Below are 26775 nucleotides of genomic sequence, written 5' to 3' on the forward strand. Positions count from 1 at the left end.
AAAAAAAAAAAAAAAAAAAAAAAAAAAAAATTTGTCTTTAAAATTATACTTTTCCATATTTGAAGGGTAACTTCTAGTTCTAGTATGCCAAGATGTGGCAAGTTGCGTTTACACTATCCTTGCTCTTTACCAAGTAATAACTCGCTGGCAAGTTGCGTTTACACTATCCTTGCTCTTTGCCAAGTAATAACTCGCTTTCTGTCTGATTGTTCCCCTCTGAATTTCACCGTCTCACCTCCACAGACACCTGCCCTAAGCTTGTGTGCATTTTGATTACTGTTTCTTCTACAAAGCCACAGCAGTTAACTGTAAGCAAGACATTAAAAAACCGTAAGCAAGACATTAAAAACGTGAGAATTTTCCTAGAAAGGAGGAGAAGTGAAAAAAAAAAAAAAAGAAGGAGATTGTCTTTTCAGTGTGATATTCTCAGTAGTGTCTGGCACAAAGTATTTGTTCTAACTATTCCTTCAATGAATGAATGGATGAAAGAGTGCAGTGGATAAACTACAGGATACTCTGGAGCAGAGTTACTTGAGTGCGTTGGTCTTGAGTGAGTAGTTAGTGTGTCTGGGCACATGCACGTGTGTATGTTCTGTATAGTTTTGTACAACAAAGATAAACTTATGTGTGCCTTTATTGTCCTTCTGAAACAAACGAATTTATTTCGTAATATCAATCTAGCTCCTGTCAATAACATTCTTTAACATCCACATTAGGATTTAGCAGTGATTTCTTGCTGTACTACTCATTACGCACAAAACACTTCAAGCCATGATTCTATTTTCCTCTCTTTTACAGAGAACTGGTGAATATTTACAGGAACCATTACATCTGTTGACAAGACAATATATTAAGCTTAAAATAGCAAGAAGAATAGCAGGACTAGTAGTCCAAGCAAAGAATTACACAAGATCTGGGTTTGGAATGTACTTTAAGGATAGAGGAGGGGCGGGGATTTACTGAAAATAATTTACCCCTTGCCCCAATCTTTGTGCTTCATCATATTTGAATAAAAACATTATTTCCATCAAAACATTTTTATACCCCAGATTTAAGAAGTAAATAGATTTGTGGTCATGTTTGTGGAATGTACTAGAAGCCCAGCACTTGATTCTCTTTTCAATATTCCTGAAATAGTTTACATCATCTGTTAGCCTTTGTGAGGCATTTAAGAAACAGAATTTTTGGGTCCAGAATACTGAATGAGACAAACCCTCTGCTGCCAAAGAAAAACTCAACATGGACTTTGTATGGCAAAAGGTTATCACCATCTGTATTATATCAAGCCTCTGATTAGCTTGTTTAAATATCTGGCAGGAAAGTAAGCTTCCCTTGTCCAGCAGTAGTCATTAGAATGACAAAAATGCAGGGTTGTGTAACATTGTTTTAACACCCGAGATCCATCACCATTACACAAGACTGCACCCCCACTCCATGTCAGGCTGCAAGAGAACTGTTTTGAAAAATTGTCTTGAAAGCAAAAGAGAGGTCACAGCAGATCTGGCATGGGGACGGTGTTTGCTCTTGGGCTCCATTAATTAAACTATGTGCCAATATCATACCAACTGCAACACAACCTTAGTTGCAATTATCCATTGTGACCAGCCTTGACAGAGAATACTAACTAGAGAAGCTAATAAAGTCTTTTTTTGTTATTGTTTTGTTTTGTTTTGTTTTGGGGGACAAAGTCTCACTCTGTCGCCCAGCCTGGAGTGCAGTGGTGTGATCTTGGCTCACTGCAACCTCTGCCTCCCGGGTTCAAGCAGTTCTCCTGCCTCAGGCTCCCGAATAACTGGGATTACAGGCATGTGCCAGCATGCCCAGCTCATTTTTTGTATTTAGTAGAGTTGGGGTTTTGCCATGTTGATCAGGCTGGTCTTGAACTCCTGACCTCAGGTCACCCACCCACCTCAGCCTCCCAAAGTGCTGAGATTATGAGTGTGAGCCACCACACCCAGCCATAAAGTCATCTTTTAAAGAACTTGATCAATCTTGATGAGCCAATAGAAAAAAATATAAATAAATAAATAAATAAATAACTGGATACAATGAACTAATACCTACTATGACTATATGACACCTATTCTCCAAGGGGCAGAAAATTAGTAAATTATGTCAGTGTTTCAATCTGTTTTCCCCATATATTGTTTCTGTGTTAAGAAACATTTAGTCCAAACAATGCACCATAAGCTACTTGTAATACTTCGCCCTTCAAATTCTAAAATTTCACCACACTTTGTTATTTAGTTAATATTTCTAATTTGAATCTCAGGTGTTCTTCAGTTCAAAGGATGTTAATGGTTTTATATTTAACATTATTTATGCGAAAAGAAGCTATTCTGTTCATTGTTTTCTGGATTTAATATATTCTAGTATGTTTTTGTTTTTATCTCATCCTACTTCCAAGCTTTTCTTCTATACCACTGTTTTGCAGTGTTGTTCTCTTTCTATTTCTAATTGAGATTGAATCCCGGCATTGCATTTATTTTCCTTATTACAAGATTTCTGTCTTTTATACAGTTCTCGCTTTATTCTTTTCGGTTTCTTGGCCAGTTTAGTTTGAATTTTAGTCTGTTGTTTATTTTCTCTTTTCTCATCTCCATTTCAAAGTTTTATTAATTTATGTTAAGCACATGTAACCCCTTCATTTGTTCGTTCGTTCCTTCCTTCCCTCTCTTCCTCCTTCCTTTCTTTTCTTTCGTTCCTTTTGTTCCTTTCCTTTCTCCCTTTCTTTCTTCCTTTCCTTCTTTCGTAGGGAATTATTATACTTTATATCTTACGTATCTTACATTCTACCTTTATTTTATTTAGCAGAAAATTTTCAAAGAAGCCAGATACAGTTGTGGGTTTTTATTCTGCTTTTTCACCATCCATGAATGAAGACGTATATTCAGTCATAGTGTTTGCAACAAACAATAAAAAACTAACTGGGTAAAAGTAAAATGAGTGTTGGAATTTATGACTGTAAATTTTGCTATATATTATTATTAATATTATTAAAACAAGCTGATAACCTACCCAAATGATCAGTGAAGAGGTTAACCCTCTTATTTTTAACAAATAAGCCACAGCCTGTGTCTGAAAATGGATGGCCTAGATCACCAATCCCCAGTAGAACTTTCTGTGATGCTTGACGTATCATTTGTTCCGTTTCATACAGTAGCGACATATGGTTATTGAGCACTTGAAATGAGGCTACTGCAACTGAGAAATTGAATTAGTAACTTTGTATAATTTTAATCAACTTAAATTTAAATAGATACATGTGTCTAGTGGCTACAACACAGGACAGTGTAAAGCAAGATAGATACATCCTCATCCCAGGATGAAAAAACAAAACATCCAGAGAAGGCCTATGAAAATATTCTGTAAATCCAAGATATACAAAATCAACTGGAGCATTTGGAAGAGTACGTAATTTAACACTAAAATAAGAAAATAAGCATAATTACAGCTGTGGCTCACACCTGTAATCCCAGCACTTTGGGAGTCTGAGGCAGGCAGACTGATTGAGCCCAACAGTTCAACACTAGGCTGGGTAACATGGAGAAACCCTGTCTCAAAAAAAAAAAAAAAAAAAAAATGCAAAAAAATAGGCTGGACATGGTGGTGCACACCGATAGTCCCAGCTACTCGGCTGGCTGAGTGGCACAATTACTTGGGCCCAGGAGGTGAATGTTGCAGTAAGTCAAGATGGTGCCACTGCACTCCAGCCTGGGTGACAGAATGAGACCCTGTCTAAAAAAAAAAAAAAAAAAAAGAAGCAGCATAATAAACTGGTGCTTGTATTACTAGGATTTAGAAAGTCAAAGCCTCTATAAAAACAAGAAGAAATGAAAGCCATGGAAAGAGAATACACTAAACTGAAAAGAGAGATGTGTAAGAGAGGAATTTGATAAGAAACTAATGCATGAAAACTCAAAATAATGAAAGACAGAGATCCACATTGTTCATAGTGAGATAAAAATGTCAGAAATTCAAATTGATAAAGTTTAGTACAAATTTTAGTGTAGAAAGCTGCTGACTAATCTCACATAGCCACAAAATTTTATATAAATACTACCAAACTGAATTCAAATAACATTCAAAGAAACTTTCTTGTTCATGTGATAAGGCTTATTCCTCAAATATAAATATATATTAAAATTAGAAAGTCTTTTTGCTCCAATGCAACACAATTATTTATCCCAATAAAAGGAATAATAATCCAATATGCTGAAAAGACATTTAATAAAATTATTTTTTTGCTTTGCTTATCAATTATGTTAAAATTGCTTATCAATTAGTATGATAGATTATCTATCTCAAACACAATAATGGAAACCAGTGTTCAAACTATTAAAAAAACAAGCAGATTTCCCAAGTAGATAAGAAATAAATCAGTAGCATTAAGTATTAAAAACCATAGAAAGTGTATAATTCTTAAAGTTTCTGCTCCTTCTCAAAAATCAGAAAGAAAACAACAAGCTGGAAAATACATGCATTATGCTTATCAAATATAGTATTAATGTCTTTAAAATATAAATAATTTTTATAGATCTCTAAGGAAGGAGAAAAGAGAAACAATAACAGAAATACAGTGAGCGTTTTTGACAAAACAAAACAAAGACCAAAAAAAAAATTGTATTTGCCAGAAAATATGAAAAATTGTTTAACTTCCACTAATACCAAATAACATAAGTTAAAAATAGTAACACTGTTTTTTTTTAATTCTCAAATGGCCAGGTTTTCTTTAAATTTCAAAATTGCAAAATATGTAGGAAAACAGATTTATTTTTGTTGGAATGCCACCTGTCCTGGTAATATTTTGGGAGACGGTTTGACAAAGTGATAAAGCTTAAAAATTTTCATATGATTTGAACTTAAATTCTACAGTTAAGAATATCTTAAGGCCAGGCGCGGTGGCTCAAGCCTGTAATCCCAGCACTTTGGGAGCCGGACGGGCGGATCACAAGGTCAGGAGATCAGAGACCATCTGGCAACCGGTGAAACCCTGTCTCTACTAAAAACAAAAAAAAAAAAAAAAAAACTAGCCGGGCGAGCTGGCGGGCCGCCTGTAGTCCAGCTACTCCGGAGGCTGAGGCAGGGAGAAATGGCGTGAACCCGGAGCGAGCTTGCAGTTAGCTGAGATCTGGCACTGCACCCAGCCCGGGTGAGGACAAAGCAAGATCTCCATCTCAAAAAAAAAAAAAAAAAAAAAAAAAATATCTTAAGGAAATAACCACGGATACACACACAAAATGATCAAAAGGATGTATGTGTATCCCAGAATAATTTGCAATGATAAAAAATTAGAAACAATATAAAGTTCCAACAATAGGACACGTACACTAGTTAAGTAAATTATGAGGTAATCACATAATATTATTACAATGATATTATTGAACACTATTAATTTTAACAAGTAGGTGACCAAACACCATGATTTCATTACCTATATGTACCTTACATTAGTGTGCATGTATGTGGAAATGTACAGTATGTCTGTGTGTATATGTATAAGTGTGACTGACTCATACAGTATATACTCATGTATACACTCATGTACCACATAATGATGTTTTGGTCAATGACAGACCACATATACAACCGTGATCTCATAAGATTATATTGCCATATTTTTACTCTGCCTTTTCTATAGCTATGTTTAAATATACAAATATTTAACATACTGTTACAATTGTCCACAGTATTCAGTACTGTAACATACTGTAAGGGTTTGTAGCCTAGAAGCAATACCATCTAGCCTAGGTGTATAGTAGGCTATCCCACCCAGGTTTGCGTAAATACAGTCTGTGATGTTCACATAATAACAAAATTGCCTAATGATGCTTTTCTCAGAGGGTATCCCCATTGTTAAGTGATGCATGACTGTACATCAAAATGTTGACTGTCTCCTAGTAGTGTCTTTAGGGTTTTTCATTTACTTCTATGTTATAGTTTGTTGTTTTTGTTTGCCATTTTCAAATTTTCTCTTCTACGCTTCCTTTGGACAGTATCATGTAAACTCAGAACTTTGAGTCTCACTTATAGTCTAATGGCTCCTAAATCAATATCAAACTCTTCAACTTCCAACATGAAGTTCCAGTGGCCCAGTATACACCTCTGTCTGAATGCACCATGAGGATCCTCAAACTCAACATACCCTCTCCACACACAAATACAGGTTCCCTCCTTCTGTTTTCAAGATATATCAAATATCTTTCAAGTCTGAAATCTGGGAGTAATCTATGGTGCCTTCTTTCTGACCTATCTCATTTAGTAACCATCCAGATGTGTACATTTCCAAATTATCTATCTAATTCACAATCTAATCACCCCAGTCATGGTTCAGGAATCTGAAATCTGGCTTCTTGAAAATCAAGAGTTGTTGTAAACATCTGTAGCTGAAGCTGTTCTTTCAAATCCATTTTCTGACCTGCCATCAAAGCTATCTTTCTGAAATACTGATCTGATTGTGTCTTTAAACTTCTAATGTTTTCCCTCTGTCTACAAAATAAAGTCTAAACTTCTTTACACGTCCTTTTACTATCTAGTCCTAGATAATGCCTCCAACCGCAACCCTTACCACACCCTTGTCTCCAGTCTACCCTCTCTGCAACCCCACTTTTGCACTCTATTTTAGCTACATCAATCTATCTGGAGGTTCTGAAATACACCATGCATTCTTGATGTTTGCTCTGCTTGGAAATTCTTAACAACCCTTTCCTCTCCCAATATGTCCACCTCTGATTTTCACCAGTTCTTCAAACTTTAGATCAAAGTTTCCTCTTTTAAACTTTCCCAAATTCTTCTGTTATGCATAAAATCAGTGCCCCCACTCACATTCCATGATATTAATCCCATCGTAATAAATTCTTATAGGTCTGACTACATCCCAAGCCAGATGACAAGATACTCTATGGCAGGAATTGAATTTTATATTCTTACTCTATTGATAACAAAGATTAACTATGAAGTAAGAGAATGAAAGCAATTGCCTTAATTTGTGCTAGCTGTACGTCCACCACGCAGAATAAATTAACACGTTCTAGGCCAAAATGTTTTTAGTAAATTCCATCCTGCAATCTTGAAATGAAAATTCATGTAAATATCATATGTAAACTTACTTTACCAGATCCATAGTGAGCATCTATCATATACCAGGCACTGTGCTAGGGATTTACCAATTGTATTATTTGATGATACAACCATTAACCAAAAAGAAACAAAATAAGTAAATAGATAAAACAATGACAAAAGTATAAACTGGAAGCAGTATTCTGCAGTAATTGAGCTTTCCTATTTATACTGTAATTTTAAGTCAATCACTTTTAGCCAATCGCAAATGCTTCATTTATTTTAAGTATTTACTTGGGCTTCATAGACTGAGAGTCTAGAAAGAAAGAAAAAAGTTGGTTGGCCCTATAACATTTAGGCTATTTATTATAGTCTAGCCAAATCACAGAAGAACCAGAGGGTCAAAGAAGAACTAAATCTGAAATTTATGGTCATGGAGGTTTTCCACCCACGTACATGTTTTAGTTATTGAACATGGATACAAATCATTTTGAAATGGACCCAAAGGGACAGTATATCAAACTGTGAAATGATATGCACAGGAGTTGATTAGAAGCAGACTTAATTAAATGGTTTAAAAAAAAATGCAGAAGACCAAACAAATTTCTAATAATGACAAATTCTACCATTTGGAATAAAGGTACATAGGGAATAAAGAAAATATGAATAGCAAAAAAAAAAAAAAAAAAAAAAAAAAAAAAAAAAAAAAAAAAAAAAAAAAAAAAAAAAAAAAAAAAAAAAAGTCATCAGAATCCAAATGAAAATTGGAGGCTAAATGACCTATTATTCTTAAACAAATTGTTAATTGATTACAGGATAAAAAAAATCAAATTGGCTGGGTGCGGTAGCTCATGCCTGTAATCCCAGCACTTTGGGAGGCTGAGGCAGGTGGCTCACCAGGTCAGGAGATCTAGACCATCCTGGCTAACATAGTGAAACCCTGTCTCTACTGAAAAATACAAAAAATTAGCTGGGCACGGTGGCAGGCGCCTGTAGTCCCAGCTATTTGGGAGGCTGAGGCAGGAGAATGGTGTGAACCGGGGAGGCAGAGCTTGCAGCAAGCCAATATCACGCCACTGCACTCTAGTCTGGGTGACAGAGTGAGACTCCATCTCAAAAAAAAAAAATCAAATTTAATTTTATTATCAATATTGTTATGAGTAACTCTATCATTTCAGTTGAGATGTTAAATTCCTATACAATATGATCAAGTAGCACTTAGCCCAAACATCAAAGATATTAGAGAAATTATTCACAGGCTAATGTCAAGAGGTCAAAGGAGAAAGTAAGATAATCTCAAATGGCTCAAGTATTACATACGGTAATTGGGCATCAGTGTATGATTCCACAAACAAATTAGGGAAAGAACAGAGAGGTGCTTACTTAATATGACTTAATATTGTAAACCATGGCCAAAATCATGCCTGAAGCATTCTCATTAAATTCAAGAACAAGGCAAGAATGCCTCATTACCTTTTTTTTTTTTTTTTTTTTTGAGACAGTTTTGCTCTTGTTGCCCAGGCTGGAGTGCAATGGCACGATCTCAGCTCACTGCAACCTCCACCTCCCAGGTTCAAATGATTCTCCCTGCCTCAGCCTCCCAAGTAGTTGGGATTACAGGTGCCTGCCACCACACCCGGCCAATTTTCTGTATTTTCAGTATAGATGGGATTTCATCATGTTAGCCAGGTTGTTCTCGAACTTCTGACCTCAGGTGATCCACCCGTCTCAGCCTCCAAAAGTGCCTCATCACTTTTATGTGAGAAGTTTAGCTGTTGTAACAAGGCAAGAAATATAAATAAGTGTAAAAAAACTTAATCATATTTCAGATGAAAGTGGATACATTGAAAGATAATATTGAGAAGTACTGAGAAAGATTGATATACAAGAATAACTATTTCAACTGCAAAATTTTGCAGTAACAACTGATCAGCAATAGGAGATTTCTAAAATCCAATTGTGGTATATCTACATGAAAAAATATACTTGAAAGGTAATTTTAGAGGAATCTATTATACGGAAAATTTTCATTAGGCAACCTTAAAATGAAAATTATAGCATGTGCCTTTACTACATATGTCATATAATTAGGTATGCCCATACATATATAAAAGAGTGAGAGACAAAACTGTAATTATTATTATGTTTTCCTGCTTTATCTAAGCTATTAATTTGTATATTATTTCCATAATAAGGAAAATAAGCAAAAAGTTATTTTAGAGAAACATGCAAAGAGAAGAAAGTTAGTAGAGACTTTCAATGGTTACCCTCAAATTAAAGTTATTCACAAGTGTGTAAAGAAATTTTGCAATTTATAGGGCCTTTGCAAATTTATTTGGCAAATTCACAAAGAATGAGGGCAACCACACTCTGTTGTGTGGGAGGATAATCACCTAATTAGCTTAAACAAAGATTTACTGGATGCATATAGGAATATTTTTTCCAACCCGAAAGTAGGGAGAAGAGCTGGGTCTCAAGAGGGATTGAAACCAGGAACAAGCAAGCCAGTAGAAGCTATGGTGGCTACTTCTTCTAACCTTACATTTATTTCCTCTGGAGTTACACAGTTTGTTGTCACCACTTTTCTTTGTATATCTTCTTCATTCACTCTTCCTTATGTTGATGAGATTTCTATGGTTCTCTGTGCAGTCTTAACTCTGTATTACCTGTCTACTGGTAACAAAACCAAAAAACACCTACTCTTTCAGGGCTCTTTGTGCCCTAATTCAGATTCCCAGGAAAAAGAATATAAATGAACTATCTCAATCTCTGGATTGCCACCTGCTATCCAAACAGAAAGGGACAACCCTCATAGGTAGGCAGTGGACTGAAGAGGGTGGGCATGGTCCTCAATGAAAGTGGCTGTTGATTGACTGGACTGCAAAAAATATGAGCTACGAAGAGAAGAAATAATTTAATGCTATGCTTAGGCTTAGCCAGTAGAACAATTATTTTGGAAATGTATCAGGTCAAACTGTTCTTCCAAAAGAGCACCAAATGCCAGGAAGCATGTGTAGACATTAGGAGAATTTAAGTGTAAAAATATTACTGAGAAAGAAGAAAAATGTGATGTATGATTCAAAGCTGTTAGAAAACAAATAATGTCTTCTTACCAGGTATTTTAACACTTACCCTAAACAAAAAGTTTAGCAGGAATTTAGAACACATGAAAGACATGGAAAATCTAACCATTATCTTGCAAATACTTAGGCTTCAGCAACAAGCCAACTCTGGAATGCTTCAAAAGCCAAATATATTTCAAATCAAATCTGACACAAGGGGATGCAAATGAGTGGAGGTTGAAGGGAGACTTTTTAAGTTCATGAACTTACTGTGTACTTTCTTTGTTATAGTTATCTTAAATTCATTAAAAAACATATTTAATTTGTGACATTTATTAGCATTCCAAATAAACGACATTTGGAAGTTTGTTTCATTTTTTTTATTTGTTTGTATGATTGACCACATGACCACATAAATAAACCAGGATGGAGCAAAATATTCTGTTTCTTATCTTTAAAAAACTGAAATTAAACCCCAAATGATTTGGGGTTGACTTTTATTCATAGATTAGAAGATTAATTATCTGTATTTAAATGATCAATCAATGACAGTAGTCATATTTATATACATTATCTTTCAAATGTGTTGATTTTTAAAATTATTCTGAATAAAATGTAGTCTCTGGTGGATTAAACAAACCTTACAATTCAGTTATGTGCTTCTTCTTACAACGGGGGCAGTGTTCTTTAAATATGCACTGGATATATAAATGAATCTAATTTACTACCCACCATACTTGAAGAAAGATTTTAGTAAGCATTGATGATCATGGAGCTAATTGCTACAGCAAGGTTTTGGGGTTTTGTTTTGTTTTGTTTTTTACCTGAAGAAAGTACTAAAATAGTCAAAAGGAGTTGGGTTTTTCTTTTGTGAAATGGGTAGTGTATGAAAAGAATAGGGATGTTATGATGCAGGGGAATGCTGAGTATCTCAGATTAGGATAAATTGAATAGCTGGAAGACCAAGTCTTGTACTAATGTTTGGCATATACATTTACAAACTTAAGTGTAGGCTGAATGATTGAGAGTAATACTTAAGGTCACTTAGGACTAAAAGAAAATTTGATTTTTGCTTGGGTTACATTTTATTTCAATAAAGGGTGTGAGGTGAAGTGCTGACCTTGGATTAAAGGAACCTAAGACTTCAGAAAGCTATATAAACAAAAAGGACAGAGGCAGATATCTTGCAGCTAAAATATATGATCTCCTACTGCCTCAGTGGCTTGGTCTCTGCAAGGACTGGTAGAAATATCTGTTAAAGTATGTGAGGTGGGAGATGCTAGCTGATGTGATTATATCATGTAAGAATGGCATCTGAGAGAGGATGAAGTGGGTGTGAGATAAGGTGGTAAGCTGGGATTATCAGGCAATTTAGAGAGTGCCCATTCAAATGACAATCTCCAAACATCCCCTTCTGTTAGACCTTTATCTGCTCCAGCCTGCCTTCCGCTTGGTCATAGGCATTCCCAAGTCCCTTTCACGGCTGCCCTCTCTGCCTCCTGACTTTGCAATGAACTTCATTGGTGAGTATGTATCAGTGTGTCCTGCATCTACTAGATCTTCTGACAGCATGACATAGAGGTAGTTTTGCATGGTGGTTAAGAATTTAGACTTTGGCCCAGACTATCTGCATTTGAACCCCAGTTCCTCAACTTAACCAGTTCATAATTACATAGAGAATGTAATTACATAGAGAATTACATTCTCTATGGTTCAGTTTCTTCATCTGCATTTTGGTAATAATAATAACAACCTAACTAGCCAGGTCCGATGGCTGACACTTGTAATCCTAGCACTTTGGGAGGCTGAGGCAGGTAGATTGCTTGAGCCAGGAGTTTGAGACCAGCCTGGGCAACATGGCAAAACCACGTCTCTACAAAAAATACAGAAAGAATTAGCCAGGTGTGGTGGCTCACACCTGTAGTCCCAGCTATTCTGGAAGCTGATGTGGAAGAATCACCTGAACCTGCGAAGTTAAGGCTATAGTGAGCCGTGATAGTGCCACTGCATGCCAGCCTGGGCAACAGAGCAAGACCCTGTCTCCAAAATAATAATAATAATAAAGGATAACAACCTAAGTAAGAAAGCTTGCTATTGTGAATATTTAATAAATTCATATGGGCAAAGTGCTTAAAGTGGTGCCTGACAAGTACTAATCATTCATTATCATATACCATGATTCATCCAAGGAACTTTGAACATGTTGCTAGAATACATCTGTCAAGTAGATAAACCAATTACAACGCAACCATCATTTTATGCAGAACAGTGAATGAAAACCAGTAATCATGTTTATTATTGATAGGACACGGGATTAGGGAAAATTGTGACTCTATAACCAACAACTACACAACGCCACCTGAGCCAAAAAGTAGGTGGTAACGCTTTTGGCAGAAGAGCAGAAAAATAATTATTTAAATCTGTGTAATACTGAGGAGAACATTACAGGAGTGGTTAAAGGGCAGTTGTGACAGTGGTATGGAGAAGGGACATAAATTTAAAGGCCCAGAGCCTGCAGATTCCCTCTGAACTCACTGGATGAGCTTCTCTCTCCAGTGGTGCTGTAAAGTTTACCTCCTTGATCACATTTTGTGGAAAAACAGGTAGGAGTCCACATCTGTCTGAGCTACTTCTAAACACTTTATATTGGTCTCTCAGGAAAGTGATCTGAATTTGCTAAAATTATCCTATCGTTTCAAAAGTCAAGTATCCACTGAATAGTCCTTTGAGATGTTATAACTGTTTTGTTTCAGTTATTTGCAACAGAAACAAATTCAGGAAAACACAATATAATGCTTGATATACTGAAATGAAATGCACTAAAGATATATCTTTTCAAGAATTCTAAAGTTTTAATGAATATCATTTTCTAGGTCTTGTAGGAGGTACAAAGTCAACTAAGATGGGATCTTTGTCCTAAGCAGAGGGAAGACAACAAACGCAACAAGGGAGTTATAAGCCATGTATATACATCTCTGTAATTTGCTTATCTAATGTCTCCCTACAGTATTTCCCCACATTTTGGGAAAATATCAAATTGGTGAATACAGATTACTCTGAAAAATTCCCACAAGAACCATACTGCTGTGACTTCAGTCACCTTTGCCTACTAAATTTTGATACTCGGTCTCATCCCATGAAACAACAGGAGAAAGAGGAAATATTGAAAGAGAAAATGTGAAAGGAAATAAAGAAAAAGGCATTGGTGCTTTCTGTGTTTGTGGACTCTCAAATGCTGGCCCATGTGTGAGTTCTTTGAAGAATGCTCTACATTTTCTCAGATGCCACTTCCAGTACTGCACCTAGTAATTTCTTACTGCTGGAGTTCTCTGCTTAGTGGGCAATAAAGTGATTTCAGTTGAGCTATTTTCCATAGTTCTTCACCTGTGGAAATGTCATATACCCTTGCTTTGCCAAAAGTTGATTGTGCAGGCTGGTCCTCAGCCTCCCTTTCGAGCTGCCACAGAGGACCCTGCTGATGGTCCACCCAAACTTCCCAGCCTTCCCCTGCCAGCATCTGCATCTCTGCCTGAGGGCTTTCTTGGGTGCCTGGAGATGACTTTGCCTACTTGCAGTGGACAGAAAAGTGACAGAGAATTATTGCCCTGCAGGGAGCAACCCTCGGCAGTGACTGACATGAGGTAGTCTCTAAATACCTGAGACCTATCACCCTTAAGTTGTGATACTTCTAAGGCCTGAATTCTACACTGGCTCCCAGTGTTCCCTAGTGAAATTAAGAACAACTACTGTTCTATGGTGCTGTTGGCTGGCTTCCCTTCCTTGTCTCATTTTCCCACTCTCACATCAATATTTACTAGGACCAACTCCCCAATAAGCTACTTACACTAGAATCCACATCTTAGTTTGTGTTTCTGGCAGAGCCTAGATGGAGACATCAGATGTGTCTCCAGCTCACTTCTTCTTCCATAAGTAGGCACAGGGGCAAGTCAACGCTCCTGCTCAAGTTCTAAGAGTGCACATAGTTTGTGAAATTGAACTTACATTATATAGAGAGTTTCATATAGTCATGGTAAACACACACAATGTGTGATGAACATTCTTTTATAGGGAACTTTATCTCAGATTATTTTCTCATGGGAAATTCCTTGATTGGTAAACATTTAGCTTTAGGATTTATACTTTTATTGCAAACATACTGACAATTTACCATATTGCTCTGGAAACATGATGCCAGTTTCTTAAATATGTAGACAAATCGTGAATGCTCTATCTTCAGAGTAAAAGGCCTGTGAAGAGTAAGATCTCGAATGCATAAGAAAGAAGGGAAAATGCTTGGTGAAAGTTCTACCTTGCTGAGGGAAGAGACCCTTACTCTGATAAATATAAGAAAATAAGGATGATTACAAATGCTCAAGTTTATGGGTTGAACTAGTGAAAATTTAAGAGTTTATATCTAATAAAATTAGAAGTGTTTGGTATTTTAACCATGTACATACACAAATATACATGTTAAACACTGTCTTTGAAATTAGAAAGACAGGCCAGGAGTGATGGCTCCTGCCTATAATCCCAGCACTTTGAGAGGCCAAGGTGGGAGGATTGCTTGAGCCCAGGAGTTCAAGACCAGCCTGGGCAACATGACAAAACCCTGTCACTATAAAAAATACAAAAATTAGCGAGGCATAATTTGTGACCCTGCAGTCCCAGCTACTTGGGAGGGTGAGGTGGGAGGATACCCCAGGAGGTTGAGGCTGCAGTGAGCCATGATCATGCCATTGCCCTCCAGCCTGGGAGACAGAGTGAGACCCCGTTTCAAAAAATAAAATAAAAAGTAAATTAAATTAGAAAACAAACAAACACACTTTGCATTAGCAACGGGTACATCCTACCTGCTGGTGTTGTAGGATGGGCAATTTAAAAATTGAGGCTTTGGGAGGCCGAGGTGGGCAGATCACCTGAGGTCGGGAGTTTGAGACCAGCCTGGCCAACAAGGAGAAACCCCATCTCTACTAAAAATACAAAATTAGCCAAGTGTGGTGGTACATGCCTGTGATCCCAGTTACTTGGGAGGCTGAGCCAGAAGGATCACTTGAATCCAGGAGGTGGAGTTGTGGTGAGCCAAGATTGCACCACTGCATTCCAGCCTGGGCAACAAGAGTGAAACTCAGTCTCAAAAAAAAAATAAATAAAAAAAGATTGAGGCTATTGGGACTGTTTCAGAGAAATTAAGAAAACAGTTAATCAAACTCATGTCCTCAAAATATACTTTATATACTCTGGCAGCAGCTTACAACTGGAAAAATACTTAACTTGGTGTTATTACTTTTTCTTAGTAAATGACTCAATTATGTAATAAGTCCTACTAAGAACTCCCTTAAATTTTTTTCTCTATTTATCCTGTAGGAATTAAATTTTTCCTTAATTAATTTCAAATTACATTTATTCACACAAAACAAGGTAGTTATCACTATTTCAATAAATGTAGTAATTAGAATCTATCTTCAAGTTTACAGCTTACACATTTAGTGCATCTATGAAATAACTATGTGCTCTGAACTTGAAAATCTTTATTGCTTCACCCTTTACAGAAATAAACTATTAACTTCTTGAATGACCCCATGAGAAAGACATATAGTGGAGAAGATGAATACTTTAAAAATCTTTTCATATAGATGGATAAGGGAAAATGCATCTACGGATGGTTCACATATTACATTTTCTGAGTGCTATCATTCATTTCAAGCGAAGCATTGTAACAACATTCATGCTAAACAACAACTTTCACAGAGTTTTTCCTATCCACAGCTGACCTCTAAACCGAAGCAGGTTACTGTATGGAAGCGAACTCTGACTCTATGCCGGAAATCCAGTCTTCATATGGCCCGGAGAGATTTAGAGAACAGTCTTTAAAATATATGGGAAATGCAGAGACAATCCATAACAGGAAATTCCTTTCAATGTAGACATGCCTTCACCTGGCAGCTTACTAGAGAAAAGCTGAAGAAGAACCATGTCTTCCTGAGAAATGTTCATTTGTATTTATCAAACTAACATTAAAGTATTAATTTTATTTTGTAGAATACAATTTTCCCTGTCTCTATCAGTATCATCTTTTATTTGTGAGTGAATTTCATATTATTTAGAAGCTTCTGACTTCTGGGAAACTAAGATAAAAAGTTTCTGTTACGTGTGCGTATGCGTGTGTGTGTATGTGTAGCAGTCTTCATCTGTCGTGCAGGCTGAAGTACTGTGGTGCAATCTCAGCTAACTGCAACCTCTGCCTCCTGGATTCAAGCGATTCTTCTGCCTCTGCCTCCCAAGTAGCTGGGATTACAGGTGTGCACCGCCACTCCTGGCTAATTTTTGTAGTTTTAGTAGAGATGGGGTTTCACCATGTTGGCCAGGCTGGTCTTGACCTCAGGTGATCAACCTGCCTCAGCCTCCCAAAGTGCTGGGATTATAGGCATGAGCCACCATGCCTAGCCAAGCTTAGCATCCACATTTTCCTTCTTTTTCAGCAATAAAGCTCCATAAAACTAAGGGTAAGCATGAAACCAAGTGTTCCCCAATGAGATCTACGTGGAAGTACTGCACAGACTGCCACAGAGTCTCCGTAAGATTGTGACTGTCTCTGTCCTTTTCTCCTTCTTGGCATTTGGAATGAGTCCCTGATGGTAGGAGCTCCAGTAGCCATCTGAGACCATGAGGTGACCTGAAGATGATGGAGCAGAGCTGAAAAGAGGGAACTGGATCCCAGAAGACTTTTCAGACCTGTCATTTTCCCTCTGAATTTTCTACTCAAGACTTAATTTGAGAAAGAAATAAATGTCCATCATGTTTAAGCTAGTGGTACCTCAGATTTTCTATTAGATCCAGCTAAGTTACTCCTAGCCACTTCATTCATTCTAGTTTATATCATTTAGGGGGTTAACACCACCTCAACCTCTGCCATTGATTGTTCCATGTCAGGCCATGAAATAGCAATCAAGGACCACAAAATGAAACTCCAAGTGCCAAGGTGGGGACTCCAATGAGCTGAAAAAATACACACCCAGAATTGCTACAATTTGCTAAGAGTCAGCCAAAAAGCCAGAGTTTTGAAAACATGCTATCTCCTGATTTTAAAATGTGTGATTAAATTAGACACACACACACACACACACACACACACACACACACACACACATACACGCCAAGTGAAATGCACCCTTGGAATGAATATGACTTTACAGCCATGGTTTACGTTCTCTGGGTTACACTGTTTGGCTTCATGTCTTGTGTAACAGTTTAGCAACCCTGGACATGGAATCCCCTACTTCTCCCTAGCTTTTGATACCTACCTCCAGATGTAATATAGTAAGATATAGAGAAAGAGTGGTTACAAAAAGACCAGGTGATAAATCAGAAGACTGGATAGACTGTCTTTGGCAATTACTTAGCTACGTGATTTGTGTGTAATTATGGTCATTGTTAAGAGAAATTCTCTCTATGCACATTTGTATCATTAGGTCATTGGTGGAGAATTTTCCTACCCTTTGGCCACAGCTGTGAGGGAGGACAAAGCAGTTGGCTCTTTCCACGTGTCTAAGCATTCACAGTCTTTGACCAAGCATTTTCATGATATATTTCAACCAAACAGAATATAATACTGGCAGCCAATAATAATAAGTGCCTTTAGCCGTAGCAGTAGGTACACATTCTTATTACATACCAGTGTCCTATATGCAGGAAATAACAAAACTAATAAATAAAATATGCATAATGCAAGATTAAGAAGAAATTTGAATTTGACATTTAAGAATTATTCACTCTCTCTTGAAATTAAAAATTTTAGGCCAGGCACAGAGACGCACACCTGTAATCCCAGCACTTCGGGAGGTCGAGGTGGGCATATCACTTGAGCCCAGGAGTTCGATACCAGCTTGGAATACATGGCAAAACCTCATCTTTACTAAAAATACAAAATTTAGCCAGGTGTGACGCCGAGATGGCACCACTGCACTCCAACCTGGGTGACAGAGGGAGACCCTCTCTCTCTCTCAAAAAAAAAAACCCCAAAAAACCAAAAAATGAGTACTACTTTTTTGCCTGGGAAATACATGTGAGGTCTGGAATTGTTGTAGGTACTGAGGATTTATTTATTCAATATTCATTCATTCCATTCCATTCCATTTCATTCCATTTATACTTCTAAAATTCTGATAAGGTTGAAAAAGAGATTCCTATGTAATACTAGAGATGATTTGAGAATTGTTCAAAAGCTTAGAAGCACAAAAGAGAGAACATTTCCAGACGTACATTTGGAAATATATCTTTTCAGCATAAAGAACTTAGCTGCTCCAACAGTGAGCGATTCTTGATGTTAAAACTATCCTCTGAGTGTGGAACAACTGAGTCCACTGCAGATTATGTAAGTGCCCCCACCCCTTCCTGTAGAAAAGAAGAACCCAAACTTTGTTTATTGCTTCAGCACTGGGGCCATCAGAGAGACCACTGCAAAACATACAAAGGCTATTATCAGCCTATTGTATGAACAAACCCTAGTGGCATCTCACAGATCTTCAGGGTTTGTTAGAAAACATAAAAGGAGACACTTTCTTCCCATAAGCCTGGGAGAGAAGATTACTCTCTAGGGAAAGGTGTGAATATCTACCAGTGTGGACACATCATGGATGAAGCTCTTTCCCTGAGCTAGGAAGCACTTCCGCCCATATATTCCCAGTCCTCCGACCATCTAAAGCTTGGATGTTTGGCGAGGCAGCACATTCTCCACCAGAGGATCACATTTCTGGAATTCTGGAACAATGAGGAAAGCAGATTTTTTTTTTTTTCCAAAGGAAGCTTCATGCTATGTTTGTTTAACGGATCTTTAGCAAAAGCGAAGTGGAAAATGAGGGGCTCTGGTTTTATTTTGATGTGAAATATGCAGGATTAAGAAGAGCCTGGCATTCACAGCGGGGCCAATCCAAACATATTCGCTTTAGGAAAGGTAAGTTATAAACACATGGCAGGAAGAAAAACCAAGAAGAAGGTCGTTATGAGGTAATTACTCCCCTGGAACAAACAGCTGAAGAGCTTTTTATGAATTCTGTAAAAGGATTTCATGTAATTAAGTTCAAGGTGCTAAACTTTCCCCCAGGCTGTTGATTGTGTACTAATTACAGAATTCACTGCTTTCGTCCTTGTGCTCTTTGAAGAGTGCTATGGGGTAGTGTCTGAAGAGGAAATGTCTACACTGCATTTTACCCATTCAAATCAGGTGTGATAATCGTGACTACCCATTCATATACTACCCCTCGTGTTGTCCAATTCTGACACCAAATAATGATCATTTAAACAGTGAAGCAACACTGTTATCCTTTTTGTCTGGTCAGTCCCATCTGCTGAGAAATAACAGCAAGTTTCATGTTGTTAAAGAAAATTCTACATCTCACAGTTTTTCCATAAGAGGAATAAGATGTCTGACTGAGGGGTAACTGTGTGCTTGCAAGGTGTGCCTATGCACCATACATGTTTATGTGTTTGCCTGTGATTGTGTCAGTGCACAGTTGTGTGAGCATTCAGTTTCAAATAGAAAAGGTTTGAAAAACTAATTTTTCCAGGGAGTAATTAATAAACTCAAAATATCCCTGTGATTTTCAATTTCACACAAAGACTAGGTCACAATCTGTTATAATATTACCATTCTGCACACATGCGGGAATCTGACGAATGATGTCATTTCCATGATGAAATGTACAAAGTTTCAGGTCAAAACCCACACAAGACAGCTTACCATTTTCAAACTAACTCGGTCGCTAAATGCTTCTGCCTGATCCCTATGCAAAAATTCAAGCCTCAACCAACACCATTTCTAAACATTGGTCGTCTTCTACCAATTTTCTCTAAATCTTTTATTTTAGTTATATCTAAGAATGCTCATCAGAGGCTTGGAAAAGTTATAATGAAGACACCTAAGCTTCCAGTTTAGACAGGGACTGAGCCAGCTGACCTTCTTTTGTACCTTCTCATAGCCCAACCAAAATGAGAAAAAATAAAAATAAAAATGAAGTCAAAGGGAAGACCAGCTAATACAAACTTTTGAGAAATCCCTGCTTGTTAGATTAAAAATGGATCCAGGCTGAAGAGCAGCACTGGGAACCTTGTTGGCAATTTCACTTTCCAAGACAGGATGTAGTGCTTGGAAGGGGAAAGCTAAAGACAGAGTAGGTCTTGAGGGGAGCACTGTGTACTCGACTCATTACCCATTTTACTGTTTTGGATCAACATTCTCAGAGGCCCCGGGCAAGTCTGGCCAAGCCAAACAGAGGAGCTGGTACCTGGCAGGTTTTTCCCTGATGCAGCAGGGTTCTTCCTTGATGGAGGAGACCATGGCATTAGGAATAAGGCCAGCCATCAGGACCTCATGAGTATTTAGAGCAGAGACCAGGTCCAACAGGGAACAAGAGCTACAAAACTATACTCTGCATGGCGTGACTGCTTCAACACACAGAGAGCATTTTTAGGGTAGCTATTTCATCTCTTAAAGGCAAAAGTCTTTAAACCTTCATAAACAATGAAAACAGCACAAATGAAAAGAAAAATAGATCCAACAGACTAACAAAACATTTGTTGCTATCACCTTAAACAAAATTAAAGCACAGAGAAAAAATATTTGCCACATACTTAGGTCACTGACAGCTCAGGGTTAATACTATTAAGATTTAAAGAGCATTTGCAAATCAATAAGAAAGAGAGCCATCCCCAGTTAAAAACTGGATAATAATCCTCAAATATCTTAATGGGTATTCAAAAAAAGGAGCTATATGTGGACAAAAACATCTTTTTTCAATATTCAGCCTCACCAATAGGGAAATGCAATTTAAAATGGGACTCCATTTCTCACTTAGAAAGTTGGGGGGTTAGGGGTGGAATCTTCAAATGATATTAGCCTGCACTGGCTGGTCTGCACCCCAGGTCCTGACACTGTCACTGTATGTGGAGGGCAGGTTGGCACCATTTTCTGCAGAGCAACTTGACACATGTATTAAATGCCTTAAAAACATGAATATTCTTTGGTGCAATAATGGCACTTCAAGAATTTGCATTAAGGAAATGATTAGAGATATGGGCAAAGATTTAGTTATACAATGTTTGTAACAGCCTAAATATATAATAATAGGTAGTCTCTCTCTCTCTCTCTCTCTCTCTCTCTCTCTCTCTCTCACTCTCTCTCTCTTTCTCTCTCTCACACACACACACACATGAAAGCACATTCTACAGTGGAAAACTGTATGACCATGAAAAATAATGATAGTAGAAATATGTTCCTTATTTTGGAAAGAAGACTGAAATATATGGTGGGAATACAAAGTCAAATTACAAGAGGATGTACAATTGAATCCTTTTTTCCGGGTAAACATAATTTACGCATAATATATGCATGAAAACATGTCTGTTACCTAGACAACTGAATAAAGTCAAGGAAGCTATGTACCAAACTATGACAGTGTATTTCCAGGAAATAGTTTTCCTGATTATTTTATTTTCTACAATAAACATTTATTATCAGCAAAATAAAATGTATATAAAAAGAGAAAAAAGGAATCAAAGAGGCTTCAACAAGAATCCAAACATAGAAGGCATATTTTTAAAAATCAAAGTTTCTATACATCAAGAAAAGTTGTGTGAAATTTAATTTTAAAAGATGCTATTCATGACAGTAATATTGAACAGAATATATTTATATATAAATATGAAAATACATACAGGACTTAATTTCTAAAAATCTACAACTTTGTTAAGGATTATGCATAAATGTATATGTATAAAGAATACGCATAAATGCTATTAAGCAAATTATATGAATCAAATAGTGCTGGGTCAACTGCTAATCTATTTGAAAAATAAAATTAGACATCTTTGTCATACTATGCACAAAAGTAAGTTCCAGATGGATTAATCTGTTAAATAGAAAATGATTTCTCTGATTTGGGAAATGAGAAGGCTATTCTAAGACTTTGAGAAACTATAAGGTCTTACACTTTTGAAATGGAAGAATTATTACTATAAAATATAAATAATCCCCAAGTTAATTCAATATTTTCTATATTGAAATCAAAATCCTTACTGACTTCATTGGTAATATGTAAAATGAATTTAAAATTCATATTAAATAATAAGTGGGTATTAACTAGAAAAGAATACATGTTTAAAAGGAGAATTTGCACTACCAGATATTTAAATATGTTGTAAAGTTACAATAGTTAAATCATTTTGGCAATGATACAAATGACATAAAAAATGGGAGGAAATAGAAAGCCAGGAAGAGATCAAATACCCATAAGCATTTACCACATGAAAAACGTGACATTCAGTTAAATTGGAAAACGCTATTAAGCAAGTAGTGCTGGAACAACTGGGTAACTATTTATTTTTTAAAATTAAATTAGACCTCTTTGCCATACCATACACAAAAATAAATTCCAGATGGATTAAGTTGCTACATGGAAAACTATTTCTCTGATTTGGGAAAAGAGAGAGTTATTCTAAAACTATGAATATAGGATCTTAAGGAAAATGTTTGATAGATTTGAGTGTATAAAAATGTAAACCATTCATCTAACAACATTTCCATAAACAAAAATAAAAGGCAGTAAACTGGAAAAACATTTGCAGCATATACACAAAAGAATTACTAGCCTCATATATAAAGAGCTTTGGCAAATCAATAAGAAAAAAATAAGCCAATGTGCACTATAATGGCAAAATGGGCAAAAACTATGGTAATTATCAAAGGACAAAATACAAATGTCCAGTAGATGTACTGGAAAATGTTCATCCTCAAAAATAAAAAATGTGTATTTGCTAAAATGATGCCTCTATCACATCTTAAATTGACAAAGATACTAAAAAAATAGTATATGATATTGGCGAATATGTGACAAATTTACTGCTGATATACTCTGCTGATGAGAATATAAATTTATACAACCCTCCAAGGGAGAAATGGACAATATGTATCAAGAAGTTACAAATGTTCCTAACCTTTAGTTCGGGAACTCTTATAGAAATTTTTCCTAAAGATGTAAACAAAGGAGTCCACAAATGTTTATGTTCACGATAACTTAGTAAGGAAAAATCCTAAGTGTCCAACAATAGGTGATTGTTGCATGCAGTGGAATAGTATGCAGCGAATGTAGAACATTTTAATTAGGATATAACAAATGAAAAATGTAGGCTACAAAACAGCAAGATACCAATTTGGTTAAAAGTATGAATGGATGTACATACTGGGCAACTGTTCAACAACCTGCAAACAGTGGCTTTTTTTAAAATGATGAAATTTTAGGTTTTTCTTTTTTCCATTTTCCTCCTTTTTGTTTAATTCATTCTACAAACACTGGTTTGTTATTATGTGTTAGACTTTCTATATGTTCCTTTTTTCCCCACTGAATATGGATTAATTTGTAACCAGAAAAACAGACACATTTTATAAAAGTCCGACATCCCAAACTGACTTCCTCTTCCAGATGTTAAAATCTAATAAAGGATTGGAGCAAAAATAGGAAGGGCAAGAATCTTACATTGAAAGCATAACGTAACTTTAAAAAGAATTGGGGTTACGCTCAGATCACTCCGTGTCCTACCTTTAGAAACACTTTGTAAACCATACTCACCTGTTTCAGCTTGGATGCCTCTGCTCCTACAAATGTGAATGTGATTAGCGTCTCAAGGATCCCTTCCTAACAGGTCCTCAAAGCCGACTATTTAAGGAGCCTGACATCTCTCTAAGCGTTTTAAAATCCATTATCCCATTGGAGTCCCCACAGTAATAACAGGGGGGTAGCTATGACTCTGGTTTTGTGGATGGGGACGCCTGACTTGGGGAGGTTATGCCTTGCCCAGGACTGAACCCCGGGTTAGAAACGGGCAGGCAGCGGTGAGTGGGAAGGGCCCGGGGACTAGGGCCGGGACCGGGAGGGGCGGGCACCTTACCGCGGCTTGCTGGAAGGCGCCCTTGGTGTAGGTGCCGCCACCCCGGTAGGAGATGGCAGGGATCTCTTGGAGGAGCAGCGCGCACTTGTGCTGGCGCGCGCGGCGGGTGGAGATGTAATCGACGCGCGGCACCACGTAGTTCTTGGACGAGAAGGTCACGATGGCCACGCGCGTGGCCGTGGGCACCACGGGGAAGTCGGACAGCAGCTTGCGGACGAACATGAGCTCGCTGCGGAAGTTGACTTCGCCCACGCTGGACGAATCATCCACCAGGAAGACGAGCTCCAGGCGCTCGCTGAGCTCCCGCAGCCGCCGCACGCGTCGCCTGAACGCCTGGCCCAGCCGCTCCACTCTGCTCCCCGCCGCTTCGTCGCCAGGAGCCGGCGGCGCGGGGAGACTCCCGGGGGCCCCCGGCGCGGTCTCGGGGAAGAGACGGAAGCTGAAATTGCGCGACGGGGACATCTGCTGAAAGGTCGCCCAGCCCGAAACGAGCGCCAGACCCCAGCAACAAAAGGCCAGGCGAGGCCACATCGCGCTGGAGACAGAGCGGCTGCCCCGGAGCGCAGGCGGCGGCTCGGGCGGGAAGAGGCGCCCTGCGGCCCGACTCGCAGAGGGGCGTGCGCGGAGCGGGGCGCGGGGCAGCAGCCAAGATCCTCAGCGCCCTTTCATCTGACACTGGGGACAGACACAATCCAGACTCCTCAGCAGCTCGGAAACTCCGGAGGGAACGGCGCGCGCTCTCTACCCCTCTCGCTGTCCTCTTTTTTTCTTCCCTCTCTCCTCCTCCTCTCTCTCCCTGAAGCCTATAAAATGTTTGAAGGAAAGGGGGCAGTCAAGAAAAATCTCCCGCTTCCCTCCTTCTCTCCCTCTCTCCCTCTCCCCGCTCCTGTCTCCTTTCTGTATCTCTGACTCTATCTCCCTCCTCCCCCTCTCATTCTCCTCCCGGGATCAAGCCAAAGGCTCGGAGATTCCATGACACCAGAACCCCGCGTCTGTCAGGCTGTCAACATTCCCGCAGCAAGCGCACCAGCGCCGAAGCCCTGATTGATCCCATATGTCTGGCAGGAGCTGCAGAGGAATTCACTGGAGATGGATCCAGATACCGAGAGTGCCACAGTAATTGGAAACACTTTGTAGACGAAAACATAGACGCGGGCTGGCCAGGGAGTTGAAAGCATCCTTTGAAAACTGCTTGCTCACCTTTTGTGTTTCTTTTCCCCCATTCAGTGTCCCAAAGCCCTCACCAAATAGATGATTGTACAATTTTCCTGATGGGGATTTCTAATCAGTGGTGTGTGTGAGCGTGCAGACCCTTAAGGGCCCCCTGAGATCACACCATAAAGGGGTTGCATCTAACCTTATGCATTCCATAGGAATGATTTGTCATGGTGCTTCAGTCGTGCGTTTATTCATTCTTTCCTGATATTAACAAATACTTTTTGAATGCCCATTGTGTGCCAGGAGCTATGTGAGGCACTGTAAATACAAGGAACAAAAATTGACACGGATTCTATCCTCAAGGAACTTAAAGGGTAACAAGTCAGGTGACCATTAACCAGATATTAACATACAAAATATATGTAATGACAACTGACCGTGCTAAATAAAGGAGAGTTTAGGTAGACAGACTTGACCTTGGAGAGGCCGGAGAAGCCTTCTCTGAGGACGGAAAGTTTGTGCTGAAATCTGAAGCATGAGTAGGGGGTCCCCAAACCCCTGTCATGTGCTCTTATTTCAACAGATAAGATTGACCTGGCTTTGAATGATACCTGGCATATATCTGCTTTGAAACAAGTTGCTGCCTGGGGTGGTTTTTCCAAAGCAGGACCCCCAAAGGGGATAGCGCACGGGTAAAGAAAAGGTGCACTTTACATGAGGGTGGGACCTTTGGTTAAAAGATTTCAGCTAGGAGTCAGGAATCCTGTGTAGATAAGCCTACAGTTATGTAAACCACCTGAACTGAGTCACTTCCAATCCTTGGCTCAGCATCAGTATCTATTTCATGATGGAATTCAGTGATCTCAGTTTCCTCTGTTTCTAACAGTGAAAGATTTAACTCCATCTGTACTTACCAAAATACTTTCAGTGACAAGCATCACAATGCATTGGTTAATACCGTTAGGGCTCTGGCATCAGCTTTCCTGGGTGAAATCATGACTCTGCCATTTACTAGTTGTATAGCCTTGACTCAGTTTGTTCATTTGTAAAATGGAGTAATAACGGTAACATATTAAGGGCTGTCATAAGGATTAAGTCATAAAAAAGTAAAATTCTTAGGACAATGCTTGGAACATAGGACGTACTCAATAAATGCTGGCTGGTTGCTCTTATTGCCACCTTTAATCATGAATGTTCTTCAAATTATTTTCCTAACAATACTTTATTGACCACCTACTATGTCCCAGCATGTAAGATACTGAGGATTTCAAGGTGAAAAAGACTGGGTTCCAGTCCTCCAGAAGTTAAAAGAACATTAGAAAAGAACATAGATTTGCAAACAATTGCAAAGCAGTAGGATGATTGCAAAAGCAGAGAAGGAGGAGCAAGGAGGAGAAAGAGCTCATTCTTCCTGGGAAATGAGTAAGACCTCATTTGAGTTGGGACTTTTTTTTTAAAAAAGAGAATGGTTTTCCAAATTTCGTCTACTCTGTGTTTTTTAAAACGCATCATGAAGCCCTTTATGTGCAAAGCACCGTAGCATCTGCAATGTGTGCCA

The 26775-nt window shown here is 38.2% G+C and overlaps 1 protein-coding gene across 1 annotated transcript in view; it reads right to left on the minus strand.

Moving 5' to 3' along the window:
- Window positions 1–26196, minus strand: part of LOC108528728 (sushi, von Willebrand factor type A, EGF and pentraxin domain-containing protein 1-like) — a 113637-nt gene extending 87441 nt beyond the window's left edge. The window contains exon 1 of the mRNA XM_017870707.1: window positions 24060–26196. Within this exon, the coding sequence (XP_017726196.1) occupies window positions 24060–24590 (531 nt within the window). The 5' untranslated portion in view covers window positions 24591–26196. The remainder of the gene's footprint in view (window positions 1–24059) is intronic.
- Window positions 26197–26775: the final 579 nt, after the last annotated feature.

This window comes from Rhinopithecus bieti, unplaced genomic scaffold, assembly GCF_001698545.2.
Source record: "Rhinopithecus bieti isolate Rb0 unplaced genomic scaffold, ASM169854v2 scaffold_5719, whole genome shotgun sequence".
NCBI classification, from domain to species: Eukaryota; Metazoa; Chordata; class Mammalia; order Primates; family Cercopithecidae; genus Rhinopithecus; species Rhinopithecus bieti.